The following is a 21,969-nucleotide window of genomic DNA, read 5'->3' as shown; positions in this document are numbered from 1 at the left end:
CAACCATACAGCCAAAAAGACCCAAGCTGGCTAGCTGAAATTGTAGGTTTTGCTCAAATTAAAGAGACGAGATATGATATTTTAATTTAGTAAGCCCTACGGGGGCTGCAGGTGGATTTTGTTCAGGCCCAGGCTAGTTGTTACAGCTGGTTTGGCAACATGAACCTATTGACATATGAGAATGATATCACCCTGTCAGTAGAAGAAGCAAAATGGCTTTATCATTTTCTGTCTCTCGTCCAGGTTAGCTTACTCAGACTGTCAGATATACTTAATTTAAGGACCTTTGCTCTGAGCAGTGGTGCTATGAGTGGAGCTCTTAACCGGGCTGACTTTAGGACCCAGCGGAGAAGCAGCCTGCCTGAAGCGGCCGACCTGCAGGTCTGCGCTGCAGCGGCTCCTCCACACGCCTTCACACGCTCAGTCACTCATGGGCCTGCTTTAACTGTCACATGGAGAGCATCACCGGGGCAATGGACACCGGCGGCACTTCATGTAAGTACAGTTAACTTACAGCTGCAAGTGAGCGGGCGTGTGTTAGTTCATTTGCATGTCTGTTAGGTGTTAATTGATAACGTCTTCCACCGTTTGTCCTTCCTGTCACCAGTCTTCCCTCACTGTTGCTGTGTTTCAGATGAATTTTTAAACATGTTTGCTCTTGTTGTACATATCACCTTCCTTTGGAGAATGCAGGAATAACATCACACAGGAATATGAGATTATAATTTGCTCTCCTCTGGATAATATAACAGCTGATTGAAAAGTCAAGTGTTGAACCACAGTTTGATTGTTGTTCTAGAAACTCCATCTCACTCATCCTGAGTCAAGTCAAATATGTGGATGTTGGGATTAGATATTTACAGATTGGGTGTTTGATATAGGACACCACCAGCAGTGAACCCTTTTTAGAGCATCCCTGGAGATATTCTGTGCTTTTGTGTTGAAGCTACAAATACAAAATGTGTTTCCGTGCTGTGTGTTTTCTCTGGGAGGGGCGCAGCTGACCCCCTGCAGAGTAACATTTTTCCACATTGCAACAAAAAAACAAACACACTTCACAAGAAGAAGTGACAGCATTATTAAAGCAGGTATGACTCAACACAGCAAAAATATATAAAGTGTTAGCAGCTGATGTTTGCTCTGAGACTGGAACATGCTGCCAGGCAGGTGAACAATAGTGATTGTAACATCCAGCTTAATAGTCGATTTTACCTCATACAAGTTGGACATGGGTGTTTTGTCTTATTCATTGAACATGTAAAATGAAAAATACATTGTACAGCCTTATATGCCACTTCCCCATCATCAGCTTACCTCTTAACCTCCATCATTCCACACCTTGTCAGCGGGAGGATGATGCGGCTGTGTGTCTGTGGAAGGAAGGTCTCTTGCCCATTTTGGGAGAAATCCTCATCTATCATCCCTGTCTTTTTAACACACACACACACACACACAGGAATGTAGCTTGGCTGATTTTCTATCTGGGCTTTGTGTTTAGGTAAACACCACAAGACACATTAATGCCTGGTGATGCATTGTGGTCTCCCCACTGTTTATGTGCTCTGTGATTGACTGCATGACTTTTATTTGATCAAAAAAACAAACAAACAAATCTCTCTGATTTGTTATTAGTGTCATCATGTGACTTGTATAATGTGCCAGGTCCTTTTCATGCCATCTTAGAAAACTCATGGGTTAATATGACTTCAGATATCAAGCTTGGTAAGACTGACAAGAGGCACGCTGGGGCTTGAGTGGTGGAAGCCTCTTATATGCACAATTCAAGCCAGCTGGAGCAGCAGTATAATAAAAGTTTTAGTTTCCAGAGTCTCCTCAGTGTGCACTGTGAGAAGCAGAGCATCAGGTGGGTGTGAAAGGGGAGAGGCCGTCCCTACAGAGATGGACCGCTGCAGTGGTGGGACAGTCTGTGATTCAGCCCAGCAGATCGGATGAATCGTGGCTATTGTAAAGAATTTATCGAGCATGTGGAAGAACTTGTGGACAAAACAATGGTCTGCTATGGACTCAAAATTGATACATAAATGAAACATATTGCTCATTTAAACACAAGTCTGCTGCTTATCTTGACTCCATCCATGCCTTCCTACTAATGAGATGGTCTGAGTGTTCCACATTCCTAAATGAAAAGAGAAGCAGTGTGTTGGAGGGCATCAGATTGGCTATTGGAATGTGATTTTATTTTCTTGAAAAGATGTAGCCCTGTGTAATAATTTATTTTTCCACACAGAGCTTACAGAGAAACAAGAAAGAATTGCTTTGAATTGGCAGCATTTGAATTAAATCAGGTCTCCAGGGGTTAAAAGTTAGCAGGCCAAAGGAGCACAATTAAAATTCAGCCTGCTGTCGTCATCTCACTGGTGGTCAGCGACCTCACTGTTTGCACTTTTATGTCATATTTCTCATTATCTGTTTTTCCAGACAACAAAATCTGTGTTTGTTGACATCTTTTTCTCCATTGTTGTATCCGTTTTGTAGCAGTATTTACAGGCTACCGTCACTGACTGACTCCACTTTCCAAGTGAGTCCAGTGGGGGCAATGAGCTTTAACAGCAATAAAAAAACACATCCTGTGGTTCAGTTTAATGTCAGCTTTTTATTTAGTTTGACCTCTGTTTCACATCCTGTTGTATTACGAGTAAGTAGCTCTACATAACAAAGAACAGCTTTAATGAATTCTATAGACATTAAATGTTCATTTTACTGCTTTTCTTGCTGTTTAAAAGCAGCCTGCCAGCGATGCCATTATATAGTTTCATTAACTAACCTCAGCGCCATCTACAGTAATGACACATGTATAGTTTTTGTCACACATGACAGACTCTTATCAGTAGTTTTTAGTTATGTAAAGCTAAGCAGATAATCTGCCGATCAGACAGCATACTGTATAATAACCCGCTCAGTGTGATATGTATGCCCTGTCATGCATGGGTAAATCATGTATAATTGTAGACCAGGGCTATAAGACGTGGAGTTCCCCTCCATAAATCTAGGGAGATGAGGTGATCACTGTGAATCATACAGCTGAAATGTGTGTAGGGTACTGGTGTGTGTGTGTGTGTGTGTGTGTGTGTGTGTGTGTGTGTGTGTGTGCGCGTGGGCATGCACATGTGCTTTGTCTATAGGCAGTGGTCACTCTCTGCACAGCTGTTTACATGGGGTTTCCATGGAGATATGCTACACAACACTGCAGCAGGGGGCTTCAGAGTGTAGAGTACATGACACTCAGAAATGTGTTGTTGTCTTCTGCTACACAGGGTGAAATATAACTCTGTCTGGGGTGCACACAGGTACCAAGCAATACCTGGAGGAAAAAGTCAGATTCATTGGAAAGACAGAATAAGACTGTCATCATTTGACTGTCATGCATTTTAATTTAGTAAGCAGTAGTAAGCAGTGCATGCAGCGCAGAGCTGAGGAGGAAACATGACACTGCTGTTGCTCTTAGGGCTTTTAAAGGACCAGTGTGTGTTAAGAATGTAATGGCATCTACTGGTGAGGTTGCAGATTGCAACCAGCTGAACATCCCTTCAATAGTTCTTCCTTTGCAGCCAACAGTGGCTGCCAGTGTGACACAAGAACTTGAAAGGCCCCCTTGATTGATTTGTCCCTTGTTGACTACTGTAGAAAACATGGAGGCACAGTCAGGGGCTGTAATAAGGCCGTTTTCATCACTGACACTTGAAGTTTTGGTGTGCAGAGCCCAGCATTGCTGACGCTGGTTGATGAAAGTTGTGTTATGATGGGAATGGTGGAATAACTCATTAAAATAAGTAGAATTCTGTCCTGCACCTCAATGAACACTCACCACAAAGAATGAATACAGTCTCTGATTACAGCATATAATGCTAAACATTTTGAAATTGTTAACTTCTTTTATTAAAATGCACATTTTACACTTTGCTTGAACTTCGAGCTCTTCAAATATACAATACATGTTTAACTCATATGGTAAGAAAGGGAGGGAGAGAGTGAAGAACTGAAGACTGTGCTGCGGTCAAAATCTTATTAACACAAAAAATCCCAAATGTAGACAAAGAAGCCTTTTTTCTCCTGTTGTGCCTGTGACTGGGTTTCTGTGTGTCTGCATGTGTGTGTCTCTTCTGTGTATATTGGCCTTGTCTGTGCAACATCAGTAAAGCAGTGCTTCCACTTGCAAAATAGCATCTTTCTCAGCGAGTGAATACTTTTCTATGAGGGAGACATAGCATTGTGGTGATCTCATTGGACTCAGGGCAGATATGGGATCTGAATAATACTCACTGCACTGTAGGGCCTTTGTCTGGCAGCAGGCTGAGTCAGGCGCTCAGGGTACGGAGGTTTAGCAGACAGGCACCCCTATATCTTGGCCAGTTTGGTGGCCTTTCACCTTTGACCTTTCTCCATATTGAGACATACTCAGATGCAACTCTTGCCACCTGCTTGGTACTGCTGCTCCATGACCAGATGATCTGTAGCCATCTGAGTGTTCATTTTTACCTGCTTTTTTCAGGGTTGCTGAGAAGTTTGGCCAATCCCACAGTGAACAGGGAAATCCCCTGGATGCCAGTCTGCCACAGTGTAATACATACACACATACTTGATCAGCTGCTAATCTCTGACACAAAAGACAGGGACTAAAGTTTTCCAGCTAGAGCACTGCCACACCAAAAAGACAAAAACAAAACAGGTTCAGATGCTATTTTTTGTTTTAGGGCCATAAACACAATAAACAGAATTAGAGGTTGTGTGTGGTAGTCAAATATATGGAGTATTAATCCAAGTCCAGAGTTTTGTCCAGCAAAACCTGTCTCACAGTTTGGTGGGCTTTTTCTCAGTCATAGCTCTACAATAACAATGCAAAAGCCCTTAAACAAACCTGGTAGATTGGAATCTGCTAACCTGACTTTTAACTATGGCGCCCTGAGCACCTCTGGCTATCACTGCCATCTCCTGTGTAGCAGTGTGTGTGTGTGTCTGTGTGTCTGAACATCAAAAGCGTCGGTGCTCTAGCTGGCCTTCAAAAGTCAGTTAATGCTTAAACAGGTGAGCTGAGTGCACTAACCCATAATTCTCCCACATCGTTGCCATAGAAACGCCCCAGCCATCTAAGGGACCTAATGACATTGAGTAAATTTCTCTCTCTCTGGGACAAGCTCATTAGAGTGGCCTAATTAGAAGGAGTAAGAATGCATGTTCAAGCCAGAAATGTGTTAGACAGTGACTGCAGGATATATCCACAGCCATATAAAGGGCTGAATGTAATATCTTGTTTTAGCAGTCAGGGAGATTAAATCTAAGATGTAAGAGCACGGTAAGGAAGGTAATGAGATTGTGTTGAAGTTGTAAGGAACCTGCGGGAGAGTCAGTATGCTATCTTTAACTGTTCACAAAGTAATTCAACACACCAGTATCCATGGATGGTTTCCATCCCTTTATGTACTCTATTTGTTTTGTACACTTGTGAGTTTCACAGAGTGTGGGATCATTGCTGTATTTTATGATATCCTAAAGCGTCTTCCAGGCTGCAGTAAAACAGTGGGGACAACATGTTTTTTCCTCTCTATTTAAATTAAAAACCTTTACAACTTCTCCAAACTGAATAAACTTTTCCACATGCTCTACTCACCTGCTGACCCAATTGCACATTTTCATCTGCATGTATAGGTTGATCTTTGTTTACAGCGTTCACCGAAATGATGAATGTATATGTGTCGAGGCCATGAGAAAGGAATTCTCCATCTCAACCTACAGTTTCTAAGTTTAGGTTTTATAATAATGGGAGATTCAAGAGCTCCATTATGTTGTCCCATCTTTGAAATACAGCTAGAAGCAGACATGCATTCAATGCTATCTTGCATAGGATCTACACATCGCAGTGAGAATGGGGTCACAGGAGACAGAGTACAGTAAAAGTGGGAGTGGGTCAGCTGACAGGAAGAGGAAACAGAAGGCCGGAGGTGATAGGTGATGTCATCAGCAGAGGGAGGAAGTTCATCTCTAAAGAGGGCATATGTGGCAACTCCATACAGCTGGTCAGACCATTAACTAATGTAGAACAGGAAAAGTACTGTGTTGGCAGCACAGAGAATAAGATTAGAGTCAGTCTCTGGGGGTCTTCAGTAGATAGCTTATCAGTGTAACCATGACCTTTAAATGTTCATTTTGGGGATTTTCTTTTGTTTATATGATATGTTGTGGTATGATAAATCTTTATGCAACATACAATGCTTCTCCTGGGACTCTACATTTAACTTGCTGAACCTTTTAATTGATGAACAGAAATCAACTTTATTAACTTTTCAGTGTGTCAGACTAAGAAATGTTCGAGCTATAGTAATGACAAACCATCAGTAAGTGTGTTTTAGGGAGTGTCAATGAAAACAGTTGATAAGCACAGCACTGATATAGTCACTCAGCAAATATAGTGCACCATTCAGTAGATTTCTCTGGGTGAGAGTCTAACTTCTAGCTCTAGTCATTAATTTATCAGTTACTGAGGAAGATTTTTTTTTTTTTTTTTTTTTACCGAATCAGTCTGAAAGGTGCTAAAAATACTTTACAGACAAAGGAAACATTAGCATCAATAACACATTCTTGGTAGATTAGTGAGTGTGAGCAATATGAACAGTGATTGTTAAGTGTGGTCTTAAGTCCTTCTACCACAGAAATGAACTTACTTTAGACCAGACATTCAGCCTTCATTTTGCTCAATCAGTTGCAACATGAATATGTGATGAATAAAAACAGTTTCACCACTACAAATCCCTTCATGAATGAAGCAACGCAGCAGTGAAAAGAGTCACTGTTGCAGTCATCATACTGATTTGATCACCTGCTTAGCGAACCAGTAATGTCTGCGTGCACCTCCGGAGATATCAGTTTGTGAGTGCCCAGACATGTTTTGTGCAGAGGAGAGGAGAGGTGAGCCGTCACTCCTGGAAAATGCATGGAATCTGAGGAGTAGAGTGGGAGTGGATTTCATTATGATAGGGCACAGGCTGGTGAGAGAAGACACTGGCACAGCTCCTAATGCAATTTAAAAAGCTCAAGTGCATCAGGCCATCTGGTTTACCTCACCTTTGTTAGCATTTAAGCTCCATGCAGATGGCTGTGGTTTTTGAACAGAGCTATCTGTTTTCTCATCTGTGTTTCTTAATGTTATGATTCAGCTATTTTCTTTAAACGTGCATGCTTCAGCTTTGATGACCAAGTTGAGATGGAGGTATTTTTATAACCCTCACACGGCATGAAGATAACACTCAATCCTGTCTGTTAACTGAAAAACCTATCCTGTGAGTCACTTAGCATGAGATAAGATTGTGCTTTTTCAAAAAAAAAATGCTTTTCTTTTCCTTTTCAAAAGTCGCAGGGTCATATTATTGAACTGACAAAGAGAGACTCCCACCGTGTGTGTTTCTGGACACCTCAGTGACTTCAACCTGCAGTGCTCTTTGATGTCAGATCAGGTTGGGAAATGGTTGTATATCCAACATGTCCAAAGACAATAAGGAAAGGGAGACTTCCAAGAAAAATCTAGCAGTTTTCACTAGATACTGATCTCTTGTGGAGTCGCAGATGGTACAGTCCTTTGACTTTGTCAAAGTAGCTTCATCTTGCTGGACTGCCCTATATATGGTTCCACCTTTGTTTTACATTGTTAATTTGGCTTCACTGCAAATGTGATTTTGTTTTCCCAATCATGTCGACATTTCTGTTACACATTTATATCATAGAAAAACACGTGAGCTCTATTGTTGTAATATGGATTTTACAGCTCTCTTTTTCCTCCTTCTGGCATCCGCGCTCCTGTATGGGGTCACAACTTTAGAGAGAAGGTCAAAGGCCATATTTAGTCACAGTGAGGAGTGGCTTTTCAGGCCATAACCAAACCTAGCTGGGTGCGTCTATGACATTTGTCACAGTTAGAGATGGTTTCAGAAATGTTTGGAAACATTGCCTCAGGGAAAATCTGTTTTTTGTTTCAAATAGATTTTAGTTAGTGTCTCTGTTCCTGGACTAGTTTCATAGCATACATCCGTCACAGTGTGCAATGAAATGAGTAAGCATACTGTAAATCCCAATTTGTACACACTCAGTGTCTCTGTATCTTGTGACATCACAGTGGATGTTGAGAAGTCTTGACGTGCACCAGGTAGCTGATAGTAAAAGGAGGAGCAGCGGTGTATTGTGTTGTGGTGCATGTCTGCATATTGTTGTGTAGTAGACTACGTGTTTGAGGGTTGTGTGTGCAGCATTAGTGCGACTAAAGGCAGCATGTTGCATCGTGTTGGAGCACACGAGTCTGCCTCAAGGCAACAAGTCATCCACGTGTAACCATGAAAAGTCTCAACTTGCCCCCAGCCTCCAATCCACAACAATTGCTAAACACTGTGTATTTTATTTTATCGTTTCAAAGAAATGCACTAAAAAGAGGCATTTCTATGCAAACACTTTGTGCTTGTCCTGCTTTTTTTAGGGAGTCATAGTAGTAAAGATGCTCTTATGTGAGGTAGTACACTGCCCTGCTGATACATCTGTATGTTCATTAGCATCTTTTGGATGGCAAACATTGCAGCTATAGTTAAAGTTTAATAATGAGGGAAAGAATGTGAAGGATGTGGGTTAGCTATTAGTCGACATGTGTGTGTTTACACAGCTAGTCTTTCCCAGGTGCTATACGATCCCTAGGATTACAGTGGAGGGGGGGATCTAACAAACACACACACAAATTGTCTTCTATACACCCTGCCCCCCAAAAAGGAAAAAGAGGAGGGTGGGTGTAAGAGTGGAGGTGGGGGGAGATAACATCAGATGGAGGAAGGGAGAGGTAAAGGGAGTGTGAATTGAGCAGTCTGCTCACCTCAACTACAAAAGCTTCACAGGACGGAGCACACAGGGAGGCTGTTTGGCTCTGGAATACCACACAGTATCTGTTTTGTGTATGAATGAGCTGGTTCTTCTTTAACCTTGGAGAATGGTGGGACTCTCATCCACTGCTGTTGAGGGTAAGTGTGGCAAAAAAAAAGGTATTCAAAGCTGGTTTGTGTATAAAGACAGTAGGTATCTGTAGGTGAAGAAAAAGCAAGGATTTGTTAACAAGAGATGTAAAGGCGTAAGCTGTGTGAATGTAAATGTGCTGTCTTCAATCACAGCACTGTGGAAATCAGCTGATACTTATTTCCTGTGCTAAGCATCATGTCCGCCCACAAAAGCAGTAAATAGTGAGAAACTGTTTGCCAGACTCAGTAGTGAAACATTACAAATTTTTCAGCCCCTTCCTTGTGGGTTTGCACATTCTTGTAAGATTAGCAGGAATGTCTGTCTGCAGTAATGTTGTGAAATAGAGCTGCTGCTGGCTCACTAAATTTTGTCACTTACAACATACTGTGGAGTTTTGTGTTTGTGTGTCTGTGTGTGTGTGTACAGCATAGCAAAAAAAGTAAGCTCAGCATGAAGGAAGCCTATGGGAGTAGAAAAATAAAACCTGTGCACCCAAATGAGGTCACATTATTCTTCAGATCAGAGTTTGTTGGACATGTTAGCACAGGTGTTCAACTCACTGACATTATTCACCGCCCCCCCCCCCTCCTTTTTTTCTCTGTCCTCTGTACAGAGTTTAGTCTGCAAGTGTAAGCTTCTTATGAAAGGCCTGAGTCTGCACTGTTAAACAAACTTCTGTCCCTGCCTCACAAAAGCACGCATACATACAAAAGCCTTATACAGAGTCTTGCACTATTAACAAGGTGAGGAATGTGTCTGGTGTTTAACAGCAATTGTCAGGCAAGTGTGAGGGGGTGAATGTGTGAGTGTGAGTTTGGATAGTTTTACACATTTTAAAACCAAATATTATTTTGTGAAATTCAGAAGTGTCATCACCGTCACCATGTTTGTAGTTATATGTGCACAACTTGTCACCCTGGTAACCAAGACAATAGTAAGGGTTTCTGTCTCTCCCAAGCTTTAATTTTATTAAATAAAATGACTCCAACAAGACAACAAAGAAAAATCCATTTGTGGGTGTAGCATTAAATGTTGTTGGTGTATATTGTGTGTGGTCAGCATATTGTTGTCATAGAAACATAACCATGAACACTGTGGCAGCTCCTCCTCAGCATGGACGCATGCCTTTAGCCAAACAAACATAACACAACCAGGCTAAGTGCAAAGTGCAAACTGTAGCCATTCTCTTTCCAAAGGTCAGTCACTCTGAGCTTCATCCATCTTGCATTGTTATATATCAACAACCTGTTCATCAACAAGCCTGAAATGAGGTTTAAAAGAATAGGTTTCTTCTTCCTCCCATGGCAGAGGAGATGGCTCATTGACTTGTTGCCCCATTTGTGGTACAAAGTGGTATTTTATAAGTGTTAGCCTATGGCTAGCTGGCTAGTATTATAACACAAGTATCAGTAACAAATAAAGCTGTTATTTTATTACATTTAAAAAAAAAAAAAAAAAACTAACTACAACCAAAAACGCATGATGTGATTTCTTTTCTTAATGTTATTTAAATCAAATTCAGCCTGCTCTTCTCTTCATTATTAATGCATGTGTGCACTTGCCCTCAAGTGTTCAAAAGTTAGTTTGATCTGACTCCTGACATCAAAGGCACACACAAACACTCGCAGCAGCATAGATTTAAAGGATCGGGTGCTGTTTTAGATGTGTGAGAATCCATGCGAGTAGTGTGGTGTTGATTATAAAGGCATGACTGGGGTCTTAAGGGTGGTCCTATGTGCCTCACATGCCAAATACTACCAAGTAATTCCTCTTTGCTCATTTTGGCACAAGTGGAATAACACTGTAATTGCCAAATTGGATAATCAGCTTTTGAAGCACTCATCCAAATGAAATAGTGAAATAGTTTTATGAGTGTGGTGTCCTGCTTCACGCCAACTCCTTGAAAGCACCGCCATGATTTCTGTGTTATGTTTGATTTAGTGCTGACTGGTGTAAATTTCAATTTCTCGCTGCAGTGAATGAGTCATGCTGAGGATGAGGTTTTGTCTTACACTTAGGTTAGGGGAAGCCCAGCAGTGTGATAGAGCCAAAATCTAAACAGCTGGAACCTCTGGCAGAAAGACAAGGTTCACCAAGACATCCCATTCTCATGAGTTTCCTCTCCTTCCACAAACTCCACTTCCTTATTTCCCCTAGGTGAATCAGACCTTAACGAAGAAACGTTCCACGTCCCTTCTTGAATTAATTCCTCATGCCCACTTCTCAGAGTGTGGGCATCATGTTATTACAATGGAAGGAAACCACACTTGTAAAGAAGACAGAGTAGTTAAACAGACACAAGCAAACACACTGAAGCTCTTGACTGTATCCTTGGCAGGGCATTGTTTAAGCCCTTAGGAAGACCCACCTCAGGAAAGTATGCCTGTCTTTAAGGAGTGGGAGTATGCTGAAATGTAGAGCAAACAATAGATACATCTTCCAGATTAACAAGATTTTCTACTTGTCAGCAGTGATTATGTTCAAGATCTCCAACACATCTCTAACACACAATCCAAAAGTCCTGAATGACCCCATTAATGATCTTAAACCTGTACACACACACACACACACGCACACACAAACTGTGGTGGCCTTCACTGCTGACACGCCTCACTAAACACACAACATGCAAGCCTGCCTGTGTGTGTGTGTTTATGTGTGATGTACATGTAGTGCAACGTGTCTCGCTGCCATATGATCGCCCCCCCGCCAAACAAAGACTCTTCTAGCTCAGCAGCTGCCCCTCGGCTGACCCTAGTGAGATGCACGGTTCAGTAGGTGTAACACTGGACTGGACCGTGAAAATGACGCAAGGGGGGAATAAGAAGAGGAGGGGGGAGTTAGCGTCTGAGAAAAAGATATGGAGTGGGAAGAGGGGGAAGAGGCAGGACAAGTGTGCTAGCAGTAACTCAGCCACATCTCAGGTTTTGCTGAGGATTTTGGGATTAAAAGAGGGGGAAAGATGTTTGTTAGGATGCACTGATATATGGAACTATATGAAAAGTATTTGGAAATATTCAAGAAGGAAGAAGGAGACAGGTATGAAGGTACTTGCTTGTGGTTGAAGATCAGCAGCTTTTTCTGAGCAGCTGGTGGTTTATTGAAGTTTTGTTCTGAAAACATAAGTGGGCCAGATTCACCTCCCAGGTCAGCATATGGCGTGAATCATGTATTCCTATAATCTGAGGCCTCCGAACCTGCAGAGCCATGTGAAAGCCTGTCTAAGCCAGTTTGTGTTTGTGTGGGTCCATGACTTAAGCCTCCCAACTGTTAGATAAAGATCAATTCTCTTTGAGTTTCTGCCTGCTGGTACATTCGGCTCATACTTGGCTCTGTAAAGTACCCACTCTTCTCAGAATCCCATACCGGAGCCTTAGCTATACCCACTTATTCATTTAAAGGCTTGGATCTCATATTTCTGTCCAAATCTTTACAGTCTTTGCAGCACAGAAAATGTACCTTCTTAGCATTTTTCAAGTGTTTCTCAACTTTATTCAGGAAGTTTTGATCAAAGTGTTGTTATTTTTGGTATCTTCAGATCCGCTGACTTTCTAGGTTAATGAGCTATTAGCTTCCTGTGACTGACACCACTTGTCTTGTTTTGTCTGGTTAGACGGAGGTTGATATTGGCAAACTGTGAAGCAGAGTGACAGAAAATGAAAGAACACAGGAAAAGCAAATCTCTTGGACATAGACCTGGGGTTTGTTTACACTTGTGAGCCTGACCTTTGCCTCTCTGCTTATACACTGACCCCATGCCCCCTCTGCCTCACTGACCTTTTACCTCCACCACCCTGTGCAGCGATGGAGGTGTTGGTGAGTGAGCTGGGTGTGCTGCTGAAGATGCTGGATGAAGAGAACCTCAGCTCCTCCACTCAAGAGAAGAAGACCTCTGTGTGGAACCTTCTGCAGCAGATACAGCCACCAGGTCAGGAGTAAAACCAGAGTTAAACATAATTGTATCTGAGAGATCACCATCATCAATCCTTTCTTTTTGAGACTACAATAAACATCTGTTTCTTCTTCTCCACCAGTGTCAGGAACAGACTACATCTACATGAACTCATCAGTGTACAGAAACGGCACGAGCTTTGTAGAGTCTCTCTTCGAGACATTTGGTGCGTTTAAGGTCCATCGCGGAGCATATATACTGTATATATAAAAAGTGTGAGTTTAATTGTTACCGCCTTTTATAGATTGCGAGCTTGGAGACCTGAAGGAAGTCACAGATGATCTGAAAGAAGACAACAACACACAACCTGACACTTTAAAACAGGCACGTATAAATGTTTTACTTGTCCCCTTACATATGTTTCAGTTACATATGAAATACTTGCTTCCCCCACATCAGTATTTACTGTCTTACCTAAAATGACCCTAATACATCACTGTAAAACAGCCCAGTGTGTGGGATGTATATTTTTCTTTGTCCGTCTTCACCACTCACTTTCCCCTTCCAACTCTGCAAACAACTGTTACACCTCCCTCATACAAGTGTGAAGAAAAGTAGATGAAAAACAGAGAGATTGTGTTCCATGTTGTGGGGCTTTCCCCTCGCTCACATGCTCATCACTCTGCAAGCTGTTGGAAGAGTGAAGCTTTAGGGATCCGCCCAGAGCCCATATGTCTGATTTATGGAAATCATTGGGAGGTTTATTTGGTGCATCTCTTTGATCATGTAGATCTCCGGCTTTGGAAAAAGAAATGGTTATGGAGGAAATCTAAAAGTGATGTTCTTGTTTACGTGTCTCCCTTTAGCAGAGCTGTGCAGACTCCCCAGCCTCACACTCAGCTGACTCTCCTCCCCCTCTGCCCACGACGCCTCCTCCTGAGGAGTACTATGAGGAGGCAGTGCCCCTCAGTCCTGGAAAGATGCCTGAGTACATAATCACACGAGGTCAGCACGTACCCAGTTCAGCTGACTTTTTTGTTTTTTTTACAAAACCCTCAGTCAGGACTTAATGATATAAACACATATCATTACATTCCAACCATAATTACAAAGTTTGTGATGGAACATAAGTTAAAATTATCATTTTTATCTCCTATTTCTAGTCAGGCCCAGCCCTCCCAATTCTATAGAAGATGGGTATGAAGATGCTGAAAACCACTACCCAACTACCTGCATAAACTCCCACCGCAAAAACTCCTGTAAGTTAACAACTCTCATACCCTATCATTTCATAGATTGCAGGGTAACTGATACCTTTTTACAACACCTTTACTGTTGACTGTTGATCTTTTATAGACAATGATTCAGATGCTCTCAGCAGTTCATATGAGTCCTATGAGGAAGACGAAGAAGAGAGGAGCCCAGGTGTTCGACTCACTCATCAGTGGCCCTCAGACGAGAGCTCCATGCCTCCTGCCAGAGATTGTCGCATTTGTGCCTTCCTGCTGCGCAAGAAACGCTTCGGCCAGTGGGCCAAACAGCTCACTGTCATCCGGGAGAACAGACTACAGGTGAGGCGCTTCAGATCCACCTTTTCAGTTTAGGATGGTTGCTTTATTTTCACCCTTTAACCTCCTTTAAACTGTGTGTCCTTTTTTTGCAGTGCTATAAGAGCTCAAAGGACACATGCCCCTATGTGGACCTACTGCTGACCCAATGCACTGTAGCCTACACTCCTAAGGACAGTAAAAGAAAGCATCACGAGCTACGGTTCACCTTACCCAACGGAGATGCGCTGGTGCTGGCAGTACAAAGCAAGGAGCAGGCCCACAGATGGCTTACGGTAAATTTATCATGCCACAACCATCAGTCATCAGTAGAAGTGAGTTTGACAGTTACCAGTGTACTGTACAGTACAGAGTAATAAATGTAAAATATCCCCACAGGTTGTCAGAGAGGTGAGCGGACAGAGTGGCGCGCCTGAGGAACCTGCTTCTCCTGTCATCCTAAGAAAAAACGAACTTGACAAGGTAAGTGTGGAAGAGGGGATGTTTACGCAACTGTCGTTTTTTTTTCCCCTCAGGACATAATTTGTCTTCACAGCTGAGGTGAGAAAAAGTCAGCGGTAAACAGCAATTCCGCTGTCACCATCAATTTTCCTAAACAATTGTTTGGCTCGACGTGGTGCACAGTGATACCTGTGTTTGGCTTGCAGAACAAAGAGGAGATACATAGTGTAATTGGGTGTTAAGACGACAATGACAGAGACGATAGTGAGTCATTTCCCCTTTAAAGTTTACCAGGGTGTCAGAACATAAACTGTGAAAGGCTCAGAAACAAAGGCACGGAGTAAAGAGAACATGGAGTTTAAAGGAGAATATAGTCTTTCTCATTATGTCACACTTATAAAACAGCATGTGAGAGAATGAAAGAATCCGGAGGTAGATACATACGAGACAAACTGTGTCAAGTATTGTTGTTTGGCTCCTTATTAGTCAAAGACAAGTGTAGACAGGTCTAGCTCTCATTTTTTAGAAGACAAAGAGGCCCAGTGTAGACTCAGCTGTAGAAAGTCTAACCCTATGTGTGTGTGTGTGTTTGTTCCACAGAGGTTATCTGCAGAGCGGAACACATCAGATTCAGACAGTGTGGGTGTGTCAGCTGGAGAGAACTGCAGAGAGAATGGTGAGATACACACGGCCCTTAAAATCATTACAGCAGTTGGAAACATTACCTTCTGAACCTAAAGTTGAAATCAGTTGAGGTCGATGGGTTTGTGGCCCTTATTAAAAGAGGATGAGTTATACAGAGTTATGTTTATGGTACGATGTATGTATGTAGTGTATCTTAGGAAAATTATGATTCCTATGTGAGGTTAACATGACAAAAAGCACCTGATTATTTCATTTATAATTTCAGGCAAAGTGAAGCGTGGCGCTTTAGCTGCAGGCCGTAAGATCACACGCATCATCAGCTTCTCCAAGAAGAAGCCCCCTCGGCCTGGTGATTCTCGGACTACCTACAGCGACCCTCGGCAAGGTCAGATCCTGCTTCTCTGTCACTCTTCAGGTCTTCCCAGGTTTGCAGGTGTATCATTTTTTTTCTTTTCTTTCCTCACCATGCAGGTTACCTGTCAGTGCTGGTGAGCCAGGTGTGGCGGGAACACTGGTGCTGTGTGCACAGAGGCTCTCTGTATTTCTACCATGATAAGGGAGACCCACGGACCTCCTTGCCTTCTCTCCCTCTCCACGGCTGTGAGGTGGTTCCGGGGCTTGGGCCCAAACACCCGTTCGCCTTCCGCATCCTGCGAAACAGCACAGAGGTGGCTGCTCTGGAGGTGGGAAACTGTTCATGTTGTTTAGCTGCACTAAAAGTAACCAAACATAGAACGACCCCCTGACTCAGCAGTCACCCTCTGCTCTGTGAAGTCTTTCAGAAACTTTAGTCTTATTGTTTAGCTTTGATTCTTTCTCATCAACCTTTGCCAGCAGCAGACAGCTGTTTTCCTGTTAAAAAAGTTGTAATAAATTGACTGTGGAGTAATTATTAACAGGGATCCAGTTTCTCTTTGGGATGGGTGGAGACCAAAACAAACAGTAGTCTTGGACTTAAGAGCAGAAATATGGCCATTTTTTATGTCAAAGCCTGCCCACTGTCCTTGACTGTTGCAATAATCAGATTGTTTAGTAATTACATTTCAAAGCTCATTCATACTGTTGTTTTGTTTTCGGGTCAGGCGAGCAGCTCTTTGGAGCTCGGACGTTGGCTCGGGGTGCTCTTGGCAGAAATGGGCTCTGTGACGGACCCGGAGTCGCTGCATTATGACTATGTTGATGTGGACACGATTGCTAACATTCGTGACGCAGCGCGCCATTCATTCCTGTGAGTGACATGAAACAGGTGTTTTGGGATATTTGCATAAGCTCGAAGCAACGCCAGACTTAATTTCCCCTTCCTCTTTGATCCTAGGTGGGCTACATCCTCTAACAGCACCTGCACAGATTCCAGAACATATGATGAGGTCCCTAATGAAGACATACAGGTAGGACACACATGCTCAGAGGCACACACATACTGTACATTTATGTCAAACCTGTGTATCACTTTCCTTTGATGTGAAGTCTGCATGTGCAGCTGTTGGGGACTGTTAATGTCTAATGACACCCCATATCAGCCACCCAAATAAGCAGGGAGTGCTCTGTTACATGCATGTCAATGACGGCCTAAGGAAGGATCAGGGTGTAGTCATGGGAGGAGGAAAAAAAAAGAAAAAGTGCTCAAACCAGTGACAAGAAGGCAAGAGGTCAGAGAAGTTTTACAGCCTTGTAAAACCCCTCCTAACCCCACTGACATGCACTCAAACACATACCTCTCATCACCTACAGACACAGCCCAGCAGGCTCAGATCAATAAATCAGTTTATTCCTCAGTCTAACATACAAACTTTGCTTTTCTTTTCCCCCCCTCTGCCCTCATCCTCCCACATGTCATTTCAACCCCCTGTCAAACCCACTCTTCTCCACCCAGTTAGGGGAGAACCACAGGCAGCAGGCTGGGAATCAAGGGAAGCGACGATCAAGTTTCTCAAGCAGTGACTCTGACAGAACCAAACCATTAGTCTCCCTCAAGCGAACAGGATCAAGTAAGTGTTTCCAAGAGTAACACTGCAGTACCTCTGCTGGTGTTGTTTCTTGATTTTTTGTCTTGATTGAAATATGTTTTATTTCTGCTTTTTTCATTGTTTTGAGTGGAACTGACATGGAATTAATAAAATAAATGAAGCCATCCTTTTAAAAACAACTAAAATCTGTAGTTTGTTAAGAAAAAGAAGGACCTGAAATTGATCCTTGCAGAACCACTTTGCTGTTTTTGCTCATCCGTGCTTTCCATCAGATTCACTCAGGAGACCATTAAAACCATTTTTTTTTCTTTGGGAGGTATTGATTCCAAATCTTTAGCTCACACTGTCCATACAGCCCTCTCTATGGTAGAGTATTTTACAGACTGTCATAAAATTTGAGCTTTTATCTGGCTCAGAATGTCTTTTCCTCTTTCCTCTCGATCATCTTCTCATTTTCCATCCATGACATCTTCCCTTCCATGTGCCATCGGGTCCCTGCTGTATAAGTAAGGGAGATGGCTGTCTTGGGTTTTTTTAACATGTGGTTGGCTCGCACAGTGTTGTTTCTTCACTGTGGCCTTCACTGTCATGTTCTGACACATCAAAGAGCCGCCGCTTTTCAGGGCTGAGAGCTTCAGGATGTAAGCTGAGATTTATGGGACACACATTAGATATGCTGTCTCACCTCTTGACCTCTTACTCTGCAGGAGTGTGTGTGTGTCTGTTTATATTTCATTCATGCTTCACACTTTCATTAAAGTTCTTGTTTATTTGCAATTACACAAACTTTAAATTAGTGTACTACAAATGTATGTGACTTCTAAAGGGAGCACACACTGCTCACATGAAGAGCGGAGCATTGATAAAGACAAGATACAGACAAATTGCCCGTGAGAGGTTTAGTCTCCTTCCCATAACCCTTGCACTTCTGACCTCCCCACCTTTGCTCCCTCCCAGATGCCAACCAGTATGGAAGGTATGGGAAAATGCGAGCGGAGGAGGATGCCAAGCATTACCTCCGAGAAAAAGAGGAGCTGGAGAGACAGAGGGATGGGATACGAAATGCACTAGTGACCCTCAGACAGGAAAAGAGAGAGCTGAAGGAAGAGCTGAAGACGGCCCCTGGTAAGAAGATAAAACAGAGAGCAGACGCTACACAAATCATTCTTATTGTTCTGCTAGATAAATTATTAATTTTATAGAGACCAAATAGCCCCAAAACAAATAAGCTGGACATTTCCTTATTAGTTTGCAATTTTACAGGATGAGATCATATTTGACACTGCACTCTGACCTACATTATTAGAGGGTCATGTGAGACGAGACTATCCCCAGAGGCTAAAATAAAACTGTTATTGTCTTCTAAGTCCAATAGCTAATTTCCTTTGGTCCCACAAAGTATGCTGCCATAGCAGACAAGACACACAGAGTCATAGAAGTAGCACACTCAGGCGTAAATATAATCCATTTTAAGTAAAAACATGCAGCAGCAGCATTTCTTACCTGACCTGTGAAGTTTTATGTTTGTTGCAAATATAAAAGATTAGTACATTTTTACTAGAAGTATTTTAGTGTAGTGTAACTATCGATCATTTTGAGACGCTATCACCAGTCTTGCATCTGTTTTCATGCACCGCTTTGTTTCTGTGGAGCAGATAGGAAGAAGCCCTTTCTGAACAAGCGTGTGTCTCAGCTGGAGGAAGCGTGTAGAACCAAAGAGGCAGACAGGGTGGACCTGGAACTCAGGCTGACTCAGGTCAAAGAAAATCTAAAGAAGAGCCTGGCAGGTGGAGCGCTGGGTGCACCTGTGGACTCTAAACCACCTGTTAAGGTATCAATTTGTCAGAAAAATTGTGCAGAAAAATATAGGCAGCAGTCTGCTTAAACACATTTTTATTGACTTTTTCTTTTTGTATAGGCGTCCAGCAAAAAAATCCAGAATATCTACAGTGAGTCTTTACCAGTGAACTGTGCCTCTGAGCTGCGTAAGAGACCTCCATCTGTTTATGCCTCCTCAGGTGGAACTGTGATGCAGAAAGCAAAGGTAACAGAGATCAGACTGATCAGTCTCCTCTCACACTCTCACTTCTACATTTATCACTACAGCCTGTCACTGTGGACAGATTTTCCTGTCAGTCTCCACAAGGGGTTAATATATTCACAGCAGCATGTTTCATCATCTAATGAGGTTTCAGAGTTCACATATAAATAGACAGTATGAAGTTGCGTGAGTGATTATTGTCAAGTGAGATTTCTCCTCATATGAGAAGTCAGTTACTTGTGCTATAGCAAGTGAGCACATTAACTTTTTGATATACTTCAGATATATAATAATCAAGCCTGTGTGGTACATGGTATGTTAAGTTAATATGCACTAAAAAAATTCTGCAAATGTTTGACAGGAAGATACGAAAACGTAATTGTGATATTATAAAGCAGGAATTCTCTCCAAGCCTTATTTTACACTACTGTTATTTATCAATACAATAAGTTATGACAGATGCAACAAAACAGATTGTACATCTCTGTTCAGTGGCTTAGACCTTTACATAAATCACCTGATGATCTGTTTCTACAGGAATGGGAGTCAAAGAAAGGAACCTAGGAAGAACTTCATTAAAATAAAGGACTTGGGACTAAATGGACTGTAGGTTGTGTCTCTTTCCACCTCCTCATCCCACTTTGTTTTGGATTACTGGGGGAAAAATCATGAACTGTAATGAGTGAAATCAGCCACTAGATGGAGGTACATCTCACTGAATATTTACATACTTCCGACTACCTGGGCTGAGAGGAGTGTTCCTCTCTGTGTCCAAGTATTTCCACTGTCTTGAGTAATTCAGTTTAAAATGGAAAACATAAAAGGCAAGAAAGAGGCCCTTATGAAAGAAAGACACAAGAAAGGTGAATTGAAAGCACAACAAGTGCGTAAAAAAGCACAGATTGGGTTGGCACCAGAAATGAGTGATTGTTTGTTTAGGTGGGAAAGCCTAAGTAATGTGATGTGTTGGATAATAGGAAGATGAAAGGCTGTTTAAGCCATCATGTGATTTTATGTTAACAAAATGTTTTGTTGTTTTGTTGTTGTGCCTGTATATAATGAGCTATGACTACTGTTGGGTTTTATACTGAACTTTTTACCTTTCCTCATCATCATCATGATACATACAGGACTGTGCAAAAGTCTGAGGCATTTAATATTACACATGAGTAGTTTTTAAGTAACCAAAATCACACACTTTTTCAAAGTATTTGGAGATTTGGTTAAACCAAGTATGTTGGAGAGCTTACGGCAGTCCTTCTGTAGATCCCTGCTGCCTCACTTGTTTCTAATTTTGTAGGAAACCTCTCAGTGAGCAGAATCTCTCTTCTTGCCAACATGGCTGTCACCATGGCATAGTTCGCCTCAGATTCTGAAACAATGTAAAAAAGTACTAAAAGAGGTGAAAATCGCGTGTCTGGCCATGTTGATGGCTGCAAGGAGTTGCATGCAGGACCGGCTCTACAAGGTTTCAGTTATAATGTTGTCACTTACATCAACCCTAAGGTGCATGCTCGTATATTCTGTATTTTTACTACTACTTTGACAGTTTTACAGCAAACTGTAACTTACTTGGTATACAAAACTGACATGAATCACAGCTTATGTGTATTTCACAGCACAAGTGAGATGGAATCAAAACGTCTCTTGCCACTGACCTACTTTACCTTTTTTTCTGATATACTGGGCTTTTTTTATGAAAGGGGAACATCCCCGTGTCATGGCCTCCATGATGACATCACATGATGGAAAAACATTTAAAGTGTCTAAAGCTTTTGCACATTATGTAGCAAGGAAGATACCGTGTTTATCACTGTAGCTGTTTCCACTCATGCCTATTTAGCACAAATCCAGTTTACTAACAAGATGGTGCTGTTCAGCCATACAATCTCTTTATGTCATGTTAACCTCTTCTTTGCTGAACCTGTGGTCAAAATTTGCACTTTACTGCTCTCCTACTTGGATAAGGGATTAAAAAATAATTGTTACCAAAGCAGCTTTTGTCTTGCTCCTTTATTAAATACTACAATGCGCCGACACGTCTCACTGATGCATTCTTTTTAATTTCACACAGTATGCTGTGAAGTAAATTTAAGGTCTTGTACAAACAATGTATTACAGCTAAAAGAAGAGAGAGAAAAAACATCTACATCAGTCACTTTAAGAAGGCAGTTCAAAGCAGCACAGTATAGTATGGTGCAGTTCAGGCAGTCTATTATTTATAACTAGTTAAGCTCATTTGATGTATGGATAAGAGAGGCCTTGTATTAAAGAGTCTTACATGCAAATATGTTGGGAGCATCCATTCACACAAAATCAATAATAGCCTATAAGTCCTAACCAACTGCAATTTACCAATGTGTAGCCCTAAAAAATCTTTTGCATGTATGTTATGAAAAAGGTTCTGATCCAGGC

At 42.0% G+C, this 21,969-nt stretch overlaps 1 protein-coding gene across 5 annotated transcripts; it reads left to right on the top strand.

The window, feature by feature from the left end:
* The first annotated feature begins 382 nt into the window (after nt 1-382).
* afap1l1a (actin filament associated protein 1-like 1a) lies at nt 383-21,477 on the top strand. 5 transcript variants are annotated; one of them, XM_028416990.1, is made up of 20 exons: nt 8,828-9,005; nt 12,614-12,701; nt 12,803-12,928; nt 13,035-13,118; nt 13,197-13,276; nt 13,759-13,897; nt 14,056-14,151; nt 14,249-14,463; nt 14,556-14,735; nt 14,839-14,922; nt 15,502-15,577; nt 15,812-15,931; nt 16,018-16,229; nt 16,629-16,774; nt 16,862-16,934; nt 17,420-17,534; nt 18,471-18,638; nt 19,169-19,344; nt 19,432-19,557; nt 20,092-21,477. In XM_028416990.1, exons 3-20 carry the CDS (start codon nt 12,805-12,807, stop codon nt 20,116-20,118), a joined length of 2,241 nt encoding a protein of 746 aa, XP_028272791.1. In that variant the 5' UTR covers nt 8,828-9,005; nt 12,614-12,701; nt 12,803-12,804; the 3' UTR covers nt 20,119-21,477. The 5 variants fall into 5 exon arrangements, with proteins under 5 accessions (XP_028272788.1, XP_028272787.1, XP_028272791.1 ...); XM_028416987.1 differs by lacking the exons at nt 8,828-9,005; nt 12,614-12,701 and adding an exon at nt 383-495 and having other exon boundaries at nt 13,762-13,897; XM_028416986.1 differs by lacking the exons at nt 8,828-9,005; nt 12,614-12,701 and adding an exon at nt 383-495.
* Nucleotides 21,478-21,969: the final 492 nt, after the last annotated feature.

The sequence above is a fragment of the Parambassis ranga genome, chromosome 10 (assembly GCF_900634625.1).
Source record: "Parambassis ranga chromosome 10, fParRan2.1, whole genome shotgun sequence".
NCBI classification, from domain to species: domain Eukaryota; kingdom Metazoa; phylum Chordata; class Actinopteri; family Ambassidae; genus Parambassis; species Parambassis ranga.
Note: the sequence above shows the minus strand (reverse complement) of the source record. Positions and strands in the feature narration are given on the sequence as shown.

What these genes read in the sequence shown, in the direction of transcription:
- afap1l1a (XM_028416986.1), top strand. Translation starts at nt 453, where the DNA reads ATGGAGAGCATCACCGGGGCAATGGACACCGGCGGCACTTCAT. An exon ending in TGAGTACATAATCACACGAG is followed by an intron (nt 13,898 to 14,055) that starts GTCAGCACGTAC and finishes TCCTATTTCTAG; the next exon opens with TCAGGCCCAGCCCTCCCAAT. An exon ending in AGGCCCACAGATGGCTTACG is followed by an intron (nt 14,736 to 14,838) that starts GTAAATTTATCA and finishes ATATCCCCACAG; the next exon opens with GTTGTCAGAGAGGTGAGCGG.